Source organism: Hemiscyllium ocellatum, chromosome 11 (assembly GCF_020745735.1).
Source record: "Hemiscyllium ocellatum isolate sHemOce1 chromosome 11, sHemOce1.pat.X.cur, whole genome shotgun sequence".
NCBI lineage: Eukaryota > Metazoa > Chordata > Chondrichthyes > Orectolobiformes > Hemiscylliidae > Hemiscyllium > Hemiscyllium ocellatum.
Window position 1 is genome coordinate 64,596,447 of NC_083411.1, and position 15,185 is coordinate 64,611,631.

The 15,185-nt window shown below is 43.3% G+C and overlaps 2 protein-coding genes across 2 annotated transcripts in view; both read right to left on the reverse strand.

The window, feature by feature from the left end:
• Nucleotides 1-12,959, reverse strand: part of LOC132820041 (sodium- and chloride-dependent neutral and basic amino acid transporter B(0+)-like) — a 62,305-nt gene extending 49,346 nt beyond the window's left edge. The window contains exons 1-5 of the mRNA XM_060831961.1: nucleotides 12,894-12,959; nucleotides 12,483-12,636; nucleotides 11,653-11,784; nucleotides 5,916-6,083; nucleotides 272-410 (exon numbers count right to left, since the gene is read on the reverse strand). Coding sequence (XP_060687944.1) covers nucleotides 272-410; nucleotides 5,916-6,083; nucleotides 11,653-11,784; nucleotides 12,483-12,636; nucleotides 12,894-12,959 — 659 coding nt within the window. The remainder of the gene's footprint in view (nucleotides 1-271; nucleotides 411-5,915; nucleotides 6,084-11,652; nucleotides 11,785-12,482; nucleotides 12,637-12,893) is intronic.
• A 920-nt stretch (nucleotides 12,960-13,879) lies between these two features.
• LOC132820042 (sodium- and chloride-dependent neutral and basic amino acid transporter B(0+)-like) overlaps nucleotides 13,880-15,185 on the reverse strand; it is a 65,536-nt gene continuing 64,230 nt past the window's right edge. The window contains exon 15 of the mRNA XM_060831962.1: nucleotides 13,880-14,055. Coding sequence (XP_060687945.1) covers nucleotides 13,880-14,055 — 176 coding nt within the window. The remainder of the gene's footprint in view (nucleotides 14,056-15,185) is intronic.

Here is a 15,185-nt window from a genome sequence, read left to right on the forward strand (position 1 = left end):
ATCCTTGAAGAGCAAGAAAACAAAGAAAAGTGTTTTGCTTTATAAATATTGTCAAAGTTACAATGCTTAGAAACCAGAGGAATATTAAATAGTAAAAGTTTCCTTCCCATGATGCCATTTTGTAACAAGTGTGCAATGTAAATAATACCTCAATCAAAATGAAACAGCTTCTCTCTCATTAAACACATATAAACAAACTAACCAACCCAAGAGGAGTTACTGGCCCAGCTGTGTAGGTTATTGGTGCAGCTATCTGCAGCAAGGTACTTACTCCCAGTATTGCTCACTCGGGCCCTGGTGAGGATTGGAGATTTCTGATCCATTTGGACAAGATCCATTGTTTTCCTGCAGCTGTGTTATATTAACGATTTCAAAATATCCATCAGTCAGAGTGAGATTGCAGAGAGTCTCTGGAAAATATGTTTCAGTATTATACATCAATTTTGCATTCCATTTCAATATAACCAGGGTCACTGTTTCACTCTGACTGAATTAGTTAATCCTTTTGATTACATGGGTAAGGTTATGCATAGATCAGAACACAGAGGTACAGTCCGTGCACTCACACTCAGCACAGTCCTGCTCTGGTGCTCAATCTGCTTAATCTCTTGTTGGATAAAAGTCTGCATAAAAGTAATTAGAAAACCAAATTAAAATGGTACTGTATATAAAAAGTTACTTCAAAAGTATTCAGTAGTAGTTATTGTAGAAGACTTTAAGGATTATAATGGGCTGGATTATCCAGGGAAGGAGAGTCTCACATACCTTGCTACACCACTCCTTGTTTTACAAAATGAATGAATGGAGCTCCACAGTTCTGAGCGGTCGATTCAACTCAGGGCTCTCTCAGAAATTGGGAGCCACATTTTCAATCTGACAGTGCTTTCACAGCACAGAGCCTGCCAGGGGAAAGCAAAACCCTTTTCACAACTGCTGTCTTCTCACATTTTAATGTTCCTGACAGCTGCTGTCAAACAGGAAGTTCATAACATAAATGTGTGTTAGGGTGCAGGGAAGGGAAGGTGCTAAACTGATAGGAAAAGGGTGCCAGCTAAATAGGGTGCATGTAGGTAGGGTGCAGATATGCAAATCGAGAGCTATGTAAAATTCCATGTGGATAGGAGCAGGGTGACAGGTTGCCAGGTGGATAAGGTGCCAGCTGAGGAGGTGTAGGGTGCCAAGTGGGTAAGATGCCATGGTGCAGGATACCAATGGAGTTTGCTAAATAGTCCAGTGTTGAGGGTAACTTGAGGATGATAGGAGAATTTTTGGGGGAAGGGAGCAGTCTTGTTGGTCGGTTCCAGTAGCAACAACATTGGTGGAGGGGGATGGAGTCCAATAGTAACAGTGAATGGGAGGGTGGGGACAAGTTTCATATCGGCAGAGAACTGGGGGTGATATCACATTTCCAGAGGAAGTTGGGGGCAGGGTGTCACAGCTGTGAAGCCATGTGCAGGGTTTTCAGAGCAGATTGTTAATTATTAATTGTACTGAAGCTTTCTTAGTGAGGTGGAGGATTTTCATAAAGAAGATCTCCTTCTCTAACTTTGGTTACACACAAAAAGAATGCATTTATATTTAGTTTGTGATGCATTTAATTTTAAAAGCTTTCAGCTGATTGGTGACTGAAGCAGGATGCTGTTAAATAAGATAAGAGCACATGGCATTTGGGGCACAGTACTGGCATGGATAGAGGATTGGCTGCCTGCCAGAAGATAGAGAGTGGTGATAAAGGGGCTTTTTTGGGTATTGCAGCCGGTGACTAGTGGAGTTCTGCAGGTATCAGTGTTGGGACCTTCACATTATACATTAACAATCTGGATGAAGGAGCTAAGGGCATTGTTGCTAAGTTTGCAGATGAGACAAGCTAAGTGAAGGGACAGGTAGTGGTGAGGAAGTGAGGAGGTTATAGAAGGCCTTACAGAGATTAAGAGAGTGGGCAAAGAAGTGGCAGATGGAATACAATGTGGAAAAGTGTGAGGAAGTGCACTTTGGTAGGAAGAATAGAAGCATAGACTATTTTCTAAATGGGGAAAGGCTTCAGAAATCTGAAGTACACATGGTCTTGAGAGTCTTGGTTCAGGATTCCCTTAAGGTTAACATTCAAGTTTCATTGGCAGTTATGAAGGCAAATGCAACTCACTTCAAGAGAGCTAGAACTCAAGAACAGGGATGTACTGTAGAGTCTGTGTAAAGCTTTGGTCAGGCCTCATTTGGAATATTGTGAGCAGTTTTGTGCCCTGTATCTAAGGAAGGATGTGCTGGCATTGGAAGAGATTCAGGGGAGGTTTACAAGAATGATCCTGGGGATGAAGGGCTTATCGCATGATGAGCAGTTGAGGACTCTGTGTCTTTCCTTGAGGGTGTATCTCAGTGAAATTTTAAGAATACTGACAGGCCTGGATAGAGTAGATGTGGAGAAGTTGTTTCCATGCATAGGAGAGGCCAGGATCCTAGGGCACAGTCTCAGAGTGGAGGGATAACCCTTTTGAACTGAGGTGAGGAGAAATTTCTTCAGCCAGAGAGTGATGAATCTATGGAACTCATTGCTACAGAGGGCTGTGGAGGCCAAGTCATTGGGTGAATTTAAGGCAGAGATAAAATAGTTCTTAATTGGTAAGGTGATCAAGCATTACAGGGAGAAGGCAGAAGAATGAGTTTGAGAAACATATCAGTGATGATCGAATAGTGGAGCATACCTGATGGGACAATTGGCTTAATTCTGCTCCTATATCTTATGGTCTTATGATCTTACGGACATCCATAATTACTCTGAGCCCAGATGAACCACATTGTTGAATGTACTCTTATCAATTCACTTTCAGAAACTAGCAATGTAAAAATGAAATTTCAAATAACATAAATCTCAAGGATAAGATGAAACAACTGTTTTCAAAAATTACATTGTAATTTTAGCTCAAAAATAACTTCTTCATATCTGAATTATTTTTGGCAAGATGTAACATTCCAAATTCTGAAGTAGAAGATGTAGAAATCGATCGCTACTTGAATGAGTCCTAGCCTATGGAGATAAGGACTTCCATCACTGAATTCTGTGGGTGTATAATGGAAAATCCATGTCTTCTGGGTGTTGATAGATGTCCCTAACTGTATGGTATTAGACAGACAATGATTCTATTCTGTATAAATTAAAAACTAAAAAGATGACTTCGTCACGGATTTTGAAATACTAAATGGAACAAATAACATCAAGAGTCATCGAGTCAGAGAGATGTACAGCACAGGAACAGACCTTTCAGTCCAACTTGTCCACGTTAAAAAACATATCCGAAATTAATCTAGTCCGATTTGCCAACATTTGGCCCGTATCCATCTCAACCCTTCACATTCATATACACATCCAGCTAACTTTTAAATGTTTTAATTGTACCAGCTTCCATCACTTCGTCTGAGGCAGAGAAAAACTGAGTTCTATTCTTCTGGAACATTGGATAATGGAAATGTCCTAAAATTTCGTGAGTTTTTTTTAAAAATAAAGATATGAAGCTCTTCAATGCAAAAATACAGGACTGTGGATGATCCCTGACTGCATTGTACACTCTGGGACTGTGGGTGATCCCTGACAGTATTGTACAGACTGGGACTGTGGGTGTATCCCTGACTGTATTGTACACTCTGGGACTGTGGGTGATCCCTGACTGTATTGTACAGACTGGGACTGTGGATGATCCCTGACTGTATTGTACAGACTGGGACTGTGGGTGATCCCTGACTGTATTGTACAGACTGGGACTGTGGGTGATCCCTGACTGTATTGTCCAGGCTGGTATTGTGGGTGATCCTGACCGTATTGTACAGACTGGGACTGTGGGTGATCCCTGAGTATATTGTACAGACTGGGACTGTGGGTGATCCCTGACTGTATTGTACAGGCTGGGACTGTGGGTGATCCCTGACTGTATTGTACAGGCTGGGACTGTGGGTGATCCCTGACTGTATTATACAGGCTGGGACTGTGGGTGATCCCTGACTGTATTGTACAGACTGGGACTGTGGGTGATCCCTGACTGTATTGTACAGACTGGGACTGTGGGTGATCCCTGACTGTATTGTACAGACTGGGACTGTGGATGATCTCTGACAGTATTGTACAAGCTGGGACTGTGGGTGATCCCTGACAGTATTGTACAGACTGGGACTGTGGGTGATCCCTGACTGTATTGTACAGACTGGGACTGTGGGTGATCCCTGACTTTATTGTACAGGCTGGTATTGTGGGTGATCCTTGACCGTATTGTACAGACTGGGACTGTGGGTGATCCCTGAGTGTATTGTACAGACTGGGACTGTGGGTGATCCCTGACTGTATTGTACAGGCTGCGACTGTGGGTGATCCCTGACTGTATTATGCAGGCTGGGACTGTGGGTGATCCCTGACTGTATTGTACAGGGTGGGACTGTAGGTGATCCCTGATCGTATTGTACAGACTAGGACTGTGGGTGATCCCTGACTGTATTGTACAGACTGGACTGTGGATGATCCCTGACTGTATTGTACAAGCTGGGACTGTAGGTGTATCACTGACAGTATTGTACAGACTGGGACTGTGGGTGATCCCTGACTGTATTGTACAGACTGGGACTGTAGGTGTATCCCCGACTGTATTGTACAGACTTGGACTGTGGGTGATCCCTGGCTGTATTGTACAGACTGGGACTGTGGGTGATCCCTGGCTGTATTGTACAGACTGGGACTGTGGTGATCCCTGACTGTATTGTACAGACTGGACTGTGGGTGATCCCTGACTGTATTGTACAGACTGGGACTGTGGGTGATCCCTGACTGTATTGTACAGACTGGGACTGTGGGTGATCCCTGACAGTATTGTACAGACTGGGACTGTGGGTGATCCCTGACTGTATTGTACAGACTGGGACTGTGGGTGATCCCTGACTGTATTGTACAGACTGGCACTGTGGGTGATCCCTGACTGTATTGTACAGACTGGGACTGTGGGTGATCCCTGACTGTATTGTACAGACTGGCACTGTGGATGATCCCTGACTGTATTGTACACTCTGGGACTGTGGGTGATCCCTGACAGTATTGTACAGACTGGGACTGTGGGTGACCCCTATCTGTATTGTACAGACTGGGACTGTGGGTGATTTATCACCATATTGTGCAGACTGTAGTTGATGTCCAGGATCACCCACAGCCCCAGTCTGTACAGTATGGTCAGGGGAACACCCACAATCCCAGTTTATTTAAAAGTAGATTTTCTTTCAAAGCTGAAGTATTTTGTCCTCTGTTTCAGAAATTTCAACTTGACTCACATCAAGATTTCACATTAAGTCTTGTCAATTCACACAACATGAACTTTTGATAGTGACATGAGACATCCTGAGTTAAATAGTGTTATTGTGGAAGATGAGATGAAATTAAAGAGATGAGACATTAAAATAATTGCAACAAAAACTCTGTGTGTCTTAGAGTCAGACTGTGTAAGAAATATATGTGAGATGATCGATATTTGGAAAAACTCAGAGAAAGAGAATAAGTTAAGAAAATGATAGCTGCAAAAAACACAGTCATCGACAGAGAAGGGAGTCAGTGTGAGACACAATACAGGGATGGAGAGAGATACAAACAATGAACGCAGTCAGAAAGAACACAACACAGACTTATTGACAAGGTGAAAGTAAACGTGAGACATGTGAAAGACTGTTAAATTCTGATGTTTCACTATTTATTTCTGACTGACTGTCCTGCTATTCCAGTGACTCAGTGCCATGATTCCTGCTGCTGCTTTCTATCCGAGTCTTTCTGCTGTATGGCCACAATGAGGATGGTCACTGAAACTATTGTTCATCTCTCTCCCTCACTCAGACTGACAGAATGAACAATGAACAGTCAGTGTGTACACTTTCCCCAGTAGAAGCTAACACTGTACCTTTGGGGGTCCTGCTGCATGTTTCATCTGCTCCCCACCAACTGAAGCAGTCTGCCCATGGTAGGGGTGATTGGAAGGAAGCAAACAGGTAGTATAGACTGTAGCCAACGATGCAGTTGTACGAAATGTTGGACATTGTAATCAGAAACATCATAGCAATCCCCACACCTGAAAACAGAAGAAAGAACAGGGGAGTCTGGTTTGTGAATTATTGATTTAAAATAATGTATTTGACATGCATTTGGCTGGTCATTCAACCAAATTGGATTTTCTTTCAGTGAGCACAGGACAGAACAGGGAGACTGCCGTGGCTGACCAACCTTTGGGGAAATATTTTTTTTTGTTTCATCGATTATGTTGGCTGCTTCAACATTCAGTGTCCAACAGTAAAGATTTCAAAGGCTTTTTGTATTAAACAGGAAATGTTAATTATGTTATAGTTCTTTGTCTAGATTACAAGAATGATGCTCCTTGTCTTCACCTTTATATGCCCTCTCACTAATTCTTTAGGACACCATTATTATTATGAGTGGTGATAATCACACATGCCCAGTCTTAGACCGTAAGGTCATAAGATATAGGAGCAGAATTAGGCCATTCATCCCACTGAGTCTGCTCTGCCATTCAGTCATGGCTGATATATCTTTGAACCTCATTCTCTTGAGTTCTCCCCATAACTCTTGCACCCCTTACCACCAAGAAGCTATCTATCTCTGTCTTGAGTATACTCAATGACTTGGCCTCCACAACCTGCTGCATCAATGAGTTCCACAGAGTCACCACCCTCTGGCTGTGGACATTCCTCTTTATCTCAGTTCTGATGAGTTGTCCCTTCAGCTTGAGGTTGTTCCCTCATGTCCCAGTCTCTCCTACTAGTGGAAACATCTTCTCCAGGTTTACTCTATTCAGACCATTCATTATTCTGTAAATTTCATTATTCTGTAAATGTCATTATTCTGTAAATCCTCCTAGGCTCCTTTGAGTCCTTAACTGTTCCTCATTTGACAATCCCTTCATCCCTGGGATCATTCTTGTAAACCTCCTCTGGACCCCTCCAAGGTCAGAACATCCTCTCTGAGACATGGGGTCCAAACATTTTCATATATTTCAAATGCCGTCTGACCAGAGCCTTATAGAACCTCAGTAGCACATCTCTGCTCTTATATCCTAACCCTCTTGAAATGAATGTTAACACTGTATTTGTCTTCCTACCTGCCAACTGAACCTGCATGTTAACTTTAAGGGAATCCTAAACTCCTACCCTTTATGTTTCCGTTTTCCAAAGCCTTTCCCCAATTTGAAAATAGTCTTTGTTTCTATTCTTCTTACCAAATTGCATAACTCTCACAATTTCCCATCCTGTATTCCATCTGCCATTTCTTTGCCCACTCTCCTCACTACTGTAAGTACTTCTGCAGCCTTCCCACTTCCTCAGCCCTTCCTGTCCCTCTACCAATCTTTGCGACAACTGCAAACGTAGCAACGATGCCCCCAGTCCCTTTGTCCAGATTGTTAATGTATAATGTTGTGGTCCCAACAGTCCTTGTGGAACTGGTGGATTTATCCCTAATCTCTGCCCTCTGCCAGTCAGCCAATCCTCTATCCATGTCTGGATGGGTTACTGTTTGGAGGGTCAGTGTAGACTTGTTGGGCCAAAGGGCCTATTTCCACACTAATCTAACCATGTCAGGACCTTGCCCCTAACACCACCGGCTCTTATCCCATTTAGCAGCTTCATACATGGCTCCTGATTTTAGGCCTTCTGGAAATTCAAATAGATCACATCCATTGGTTCTCCTTCGTCTAACCTGCTCATTACCACCTTAAAGAATTCTAACAAACTTGTCAGACATGACCTACCCTCGATGAAGCTGTGCTAACTCAGCCCTACTTTACCATGCACTTCCAAACCCTCCACAATCTCATCCTTAATAATGGACTGTAAAATCTTATAAATGATCAAGGTCAGACTAACCGGCTTATAGTTTCCTCCCTTCTGCCTCCATACCTTCCGAAACAGGGATGTTACATTAACCATTTTCCAGTTGTCTGGCAACTTCCTTGACTCCAGTGATTCCTGAATGTTCACCAACAATGCCTGTACAATCTCCTCAGCTATCACCTTCAGGATTCTGGGGTGTAGTCCATCTGACCCAGCTGAATTACTCACCTACAGACCTTGCAGCTTCCCCAGCACCTTCCCCACAGGAATGGCCCCTACACTCACCTCTGCCTCCTGACTCTTGACATCCTGGCACACTAATGGTGCCTCCACCAGTGAAGACTGATGCAAAGTCCCTATTCACTTTCTTCACCATTTCTTTGTTCCCCATTACTACTTCCCCAGCCTCATTTTCTAATGGTCCAATGTCCACTCTCACCTCTTTCTGACCTTTTATGCATCTAAAGCAACTCTTGCAATCTTCTTTTATATTACAATCTGCTTATCGTCAGATTTCATCTTCTTCCCCCTTATTGCTTTTGTAAGTATCCTCTGCTAGTTTTTAACTGCCTCCAAATTTCCAGACTTCCCACTAATTTTCACCACATTGGATGCTTTTCCTTTTGATTTGATGCTATTCCTGACTTCCCTTGTCTGCCGTGGTTGCCTCATCCTCCCTTTACTATGTTTCTTCTTCCTTGGGATGAATTTCTGTTTTGCCCCTCAAACTACCTCCAGAAACTCCTGCTATTGCTGCTCTACCGTCCTCCCTGTTATGGTCCCCTTCCAATCAACTCAGGTCAGCCCCTCCCTCATGGCTTTCTGGTTGCATTGACTCAATTGTAAAGATCTTACACCAGATTCCTGCTCTTCCATTTCAAACTGAAGGGTGAATTTTATCATATTATGGCCACTGCCCCCGATGGATCATTCACCTTAAGCTCCTTAATCGAGTTTACCTCATTACACAGCACCAAATCCAGAATTGCCTGTCCCCTGGAGGGCTCTATCACAAGTTGCTCCAACAAATCACCTCGTAGACATTCTGCAAATCCCTTTTTTATTGGATCCCCTACCAACCTGATTTTCCTCGTCCAGTTGTATATTGAAGACTCCCATGATTACTGCAATTGTGCATCATTTTTTACATGCCTTTTCTACCTCCTGATTTATTTTCTGACCCATATCCTGACTGCTGCTGGGAGGCCTGGACATAACTCTCATCAGGGTCATTTTTGCTCTGCAAACCCTCCATTTTCCAAGATGGCGACAGTGTAGCAGGGCTGCATGCAGACTCTTATCTAGAGCTCATCCACTTCCAGCTACGTTTTAAAAATCTTTTAATTTCTGCTCTCTCTTGATTTTTTTTCTTTTCATTTCTCGTTTCTTTGGTGGGTTGGTCAGAGGCAACAAGAGCAGGCTTTACACGGAGTGGTGACAGCCTTCCAGTAATTGGAGGTGGCAGTGATGGTAGCAAGGACATTCCCCTGCTCCTCCAGCAATCGGAGACGGAGGTGATGGACTCTTTAAGGTGCCAGTGCTGGCATATTGGAGGACGGTGGCTGGAGTGGGAATCTTGGCACACCAGCAGACTGGCCTGTCAGTGGAATGAGGCACTCCGGCTCGCAGTAGGCCTAGAGCGGGGACACCTGATGTCACCAAGGCATCAGCGGAGCAGGAGACTCCTGGCTGGAATCACGGGAGGCCCGGAGTGGGAACTCTTGGTTGTGGGGCCCAACAGTCTACCCAGTATTGGAGGCAGCATTGAAATGGGCCCAGCAGTGATGAGATGGTGCCTGAAGAATGGTGACTCCTATAACAGCGGGTCCAGTGCAGTCAGCTGCAAGTCAGTGGAGATGGGCGAGTGACACAGTTGTGGCATCTCTCTCCAGTCTCTCTTTGCAAAGGCATATTCCAGCAGGAGATGTGAGACAGTCACAAACTCCCCCTCCTTAAACCGATTTGTAGGCAGCATGCAGTGGCGCAGACAATCCAGGCGTACGTGAAGAATCTCACAAGTACTGCCCTTCTCACCATGAGCCAAGTGATGTCATGGTGCTTGTTGGAAAATTCTGGCGATGAGGCATTCTGCGAAATGACTTTGACAGTCTGCTGACTAACCTGTCCTTTTCCAACAGGGTCTTGAGGATGCTACATACTGACCTCTTCCTAATAGACCTGTGATGAAAAGTGTTTTGAAATTCTTCACAAAGGAAAAGCGATATGGAATAGTCAAATTCCTTGGAGCAGTCTGCAGCAACAAGACCAGTCCCATCCTTCTCAACACCAGGGACAAGTAGAACCTCAGTACATAGTCAGATTTAGTGTTTGTGTACTGAGGAGCTACACACAGCTTGATGCAGCCACACACAAAGAAGGACAGGTCAGACACAAGAGAAACCAACACTTGTCACAGATGTGGTCACATTGAACCTCATATCATCCGTCATCATTTCCGCCACCTCCAAACGGACCCCACCACCAGGGATATATTTCCCTCCCCTCCCCTATCAGCGTTCCGAAAAGACCACTCCCTCCGTGACTCCCTCGTCAGGTCCACACCCCCCACCAACCCAACCTCCACTCCCAGTACTTTCCCCTGCAACTGCAAGAAATGCAAAACTTGCACCTACACCTCCCCCCTTACTTCCCTTCAAGGCCCCAAGGGATCCTTCCATATCTGCCACAAATTCACCTGCACCTCCACACACATCATTTGCTGCATCCGCTGCACCCGATGTGGCCTCCTCTATATTGGGGAGACAGGCCGCCTACTTGCGGAACATTTCAGAGAACACCTCTGGGACACCCGGACCAACCAATCCAACCACCCCGTGGCTCAACACTTCAACTCCCCCTCCCACTCCGCCAAGGACTTGCAGGTCCTTGGACTCCTCCATCACCAGACCATAGCAACACGATGGCTGGAGGAAGAGTGCCTCATCTTCTGCCTAGGGACCCTCCAACCATAAGGGATGAACTCAGATTTCTCCAGTTTCCTCATTTCCCCTCCCCCACCTTGTCTCAGTCCCAACCCTCGAACTCAGCACCACCTTCCTAACCTGCAATCTTCTTCCTGACCTCTCCGCCACAAACCCCACTCCAACCTATCACCCTCACCTTAACCTCCTTCCATCTATCGCACTTCCAACACCCCTCCCCAAGTCCCTCCTCCCTACCTTTTATCTTAGCCTGCTTGGCACACTCTTCTCATTCCTGAAGAAGGGCTCATGCCCGAAACGTCGATTCTCCTGCTCCTTGGATGCAGCCTGACCTGCTGCGCTTTTCCAGCAACACATTTTCAGCTCCTCAGTAGGGTCCATCAACTCCAATTTCATGCAGTTACAAGATATTGTCTAGCCCTACATCTCGATTTTATTTAAAAAGTTCTTAATTTGTTTTTTTTCAAAAAATTCCAACTGATCTTTTAATTTGTAACCTTAAATATTTCCCTTATTTACCTTCAACCTGAAAGTAGCCAATAATAGTCATGTTAGTAGCTATTATCAACCAATGAACTTATGCCTTACCAGTGATGTCACTCTGCTGTGTTAGGTCCCGAATCCTGGGTTTCAATTCATCATTTTTTTAAAAAAACCTGACAAACTATGAGCCAAAAACCAATAGACAGCATGTACCACATCTAATAACGTGTATGGTAGATCAGAGTGCAACATTACTTCACAAGCTTGGCTTTAACCTTTGTCAGATAAGGGAGGTTTATTATTATTTATTAAATCAACACTATTACTTTTCCGAATTTGCTGCGACTGTATCGATAAAATAAACATTCACCTTGTAACATAGGCACAGCCCTCCACACTGCAACAGGCCCAAGGCTGGCAAACTGACCAAAGGAACACTCCAAGAAAAACAATGGTATCCCAACAAGGGCCAGCATGACAGAATAGGGAATAAGGAATGCACCTGGAAAATAGCGGAAAGGATTTCAATTTTCAAGTGAAACTCCATGCTTACACTATGTGGGTGGATTAAAATTTACCCTGAAATCTCTACGAATGTCCAAATTCCCGTTTTGTGAATTTCACTCTCTAACACAATCAGATATCTTTTCAGGTCACTTTACACAGCCATGTTGTGACATTTCTTATACATTTGCGCTTGGTTTCCATCAATCCAATGGTGTGGGTTGTGAAGAGTCCTGATTTGAGCAGTTTTGATGATAATGTACCAGCCTGAACACAGGGCCTGACTGAGGAGCCTGCTGTTCTGAGGATTTCACACATTGTGCAGTAAATATATCTGATGTGGATGGCTCATGCATTCGAAACAATATCAATTGAAAATACATTGCAAATTAATAAATGAACCATTTACTTTGGTTTATAAATAGCATATATTTGATGCATCACATTGCTAATTTTAAACTATTACCTTGACATATCTCTCTCTTCATAAGGAAATAGTAGTCAAACTTGTTAGCTGTGGGATTGAATTTACCAGTTCACATTGAAATTGTTTAACTCTGCATTATTTACTATATCATTTTTAGTGCAATAAACATTTGTTATTTACTGAACTACAATTTTCAGGATAAGTCAACAAATCGATCCATTTAGTTCTGCCTTTCTTACTCTCCGATATTTTTAATTTCTCTACCATACCTCCTCCGTTTTTGTAAGCCAGGTAAGGAAATCTCCAAACATTCCCAAAACCCACTGCATAACCAATCATTGAGAGCAGGTAATCAATCTTCGAAGACCAGTTACCCCGTTCCACATTCTCATCACCCACAGCACCATGTTCATTGGCGGTATCCTGGGAGAAAGAATTGAAATGGCAAGCTCAGACATTAATCTTTCTCAGACTAGATCTCAAGTGAAATGTATCGTCACCACTCCCACAACTATCGGAAAATGGTGCAGTTCTCTATTTAGCAGCAATGTCTGTCAGGTTAGAAACAGCCAGATGTCCACAGAGAGTCTACAATTCACAACGACCAAAATCTACAAATCAACAGTATCTCAAATTGTCTTACATGGATTTTTACTGTTTTGTTTTGTTGAAATACTCACCGTATCCTGTGGAGGGTTTGGCCGATTGTCATTCAGTAAGAACCGAAATAAATGCCTTCGGTCCATTTTCAGACATCAATGAACTATTCTTCCACTTGCACAAGAATTGGAAGTAAAATGAGGACACTCCTTTTGGCCAAAAGTCCTTCAACTTCTCATGAATGGATTATTCTTGTTGAGTCAGAAGTCAGCCTCTTACTGTGTTTCATAACAGGTGTAACTCTACTTAGCTAATCATTCAATTTCCACACTAAACATTTCTATTGAGTTAAATGATTTGTTTTCAGAACAGTTACGATCAAAGGGCATTCATTCCCTGTCCTCAGGGTTTGGGCAAAGCGCTGGTTTTAAAAGGAATAGCTTCCAAGTGAATCCAAACCAAGTTGAACTTCAGCCAAAGAAAAGCTATCTAAGATTTCTTCTAAAAATGAACGGGTCTTCTCCCATATTAGAAATATAATTGTCATCCCCTGCTACCCGAGTTCATTTTACGTAATGAAATTTTAATTAGTTTTGAATGTGTGGCTGCAGTTTTGTAATCCCTATATAAGATGAAATGTACATGGATTTGGGAAAAACATGATTGCTTGTCCATTGATCTGGCAGTCTCACCTCTAACCAAATGTTTAAAGTTAGAAGATTATAAGAGAGAAGTAAATCTGTATTGCTTTCTTAGCATTCCATCATGAAATGTTATCGCCTAAATTATAACTATGCTTACTAAAGTGAGGTGTAATAGTTCTATAGTTGGAAAAGTTAAGTAACTATTAAATAGTATGGTTCCTACACTGTTGCCTCTGACTATCAGCAAGTCACCAATTGAAAGAGCAGCACATTAATATTCAAAAGTCTTCATCTGTATTGGAGTAGGTTATTGATAGGGTAAAGCAATATTCTGAATTGTATGATTAGATAGGGCTCTCTCAGTGTGAGATCCAGAGCTAATTACTGAAAAACTTCCATTGCTTTCAAATGTTATTTACTGGTCAGCTTAGCCATCTGGCTGGATCATTAGAAGCTTTGCTAGGTGCATGATCTTTTGGCTGAATCACAAACACCAGTGGGTTTGGAAGAGTGATGATTGCATATAAAAATACAACAAAAAGTGTATTCTCTTGTGCAAAATGCAATGTGTCACCACATTCAGCGTCATCTTGAAAGACTGAGTTTAATGCAAAATTTTACTGCTTTTGAGTTCATCTTTCCCTCTTCTTCTTAATACCCTCCGCTCCTCCTCCATTCACTGCTTAACATCAGCCAGGGTCTTTGTAACGGGCTCCAGGGTCTTGTCATTGGGCTCTGATTTCTTAATTATGGACCCACCCCTGCCATTGCCACGTCTCCCACAAGCCTCTATGTCTGAGCTGGAGCCATGGGCCTGATCTCCTACCTACTGCTCTCCCTGCGAAGCTGCCACCAGTCATCGGGATCCTGGCTCAGGCCTCATCTGTGACCTCAGTGCTAGAGCCAGAGCCAGCCAAGGATCTGGGACTGCATGGGGCCCTGCCCCAACCGACTCCCATGCAGAAACAAAAAAAACACAGGAAGACCGATCACCATGGCAGCTGCAACCGCCATCAATCACCCGAAGGAGCTGTTCTCTCTTGCTGCTGCTGCTCCCTGTCTTTTGCACTGGTCCTCTGGCCCCTACACCCTCCTCTGTCTCTGACAAAAGTATAAAGGCCCATTTTCCTACAACTTTCAACTCTGAAGAAGCCTTGTACTGGACTCAACTAATTAACTCTGTTTATCTCTCTATTGATTCTGCCAGACCTTCTGTGTTCTGCAGCATTGTTTGTGTTTGTTTTAAGATATTATTCCTGCTTACTGGAGTAACTGACTCCCTGATCAATGTGGTGACACCAGCTCTTTTACACCCTCACCCATCTCCCCTATCTCACCTGAAGATTCTATAACCCAGAATATTGTGCTGACAATCATGTTCTTTCCTCAACCACAACCATCTCTGTGATAGCAATGATATTAGATCCTCATACATTAATAAACACGCACAACTCCTCTGCCTTACTCACAAGACTCCTTGCATTAAAAAATACCATCCATCTTTGCCACACTCCATTCTGCACTAACTTGAATATATTTGCACGAATTTCTGCATTGCAATGGTGGGTTCTTCAATACTTTTCAGTACATTAACCTTTACTGAACCTCCATTTAGTATCCCAGACCCCTGCAAAAATTAGTTTTAAATCCCACCATCACATTCAGCAATACCTTCAGAAAACCAGAACACTTGTACGTCCCACCTTCTCCAGAAATAAATGTGGTCAT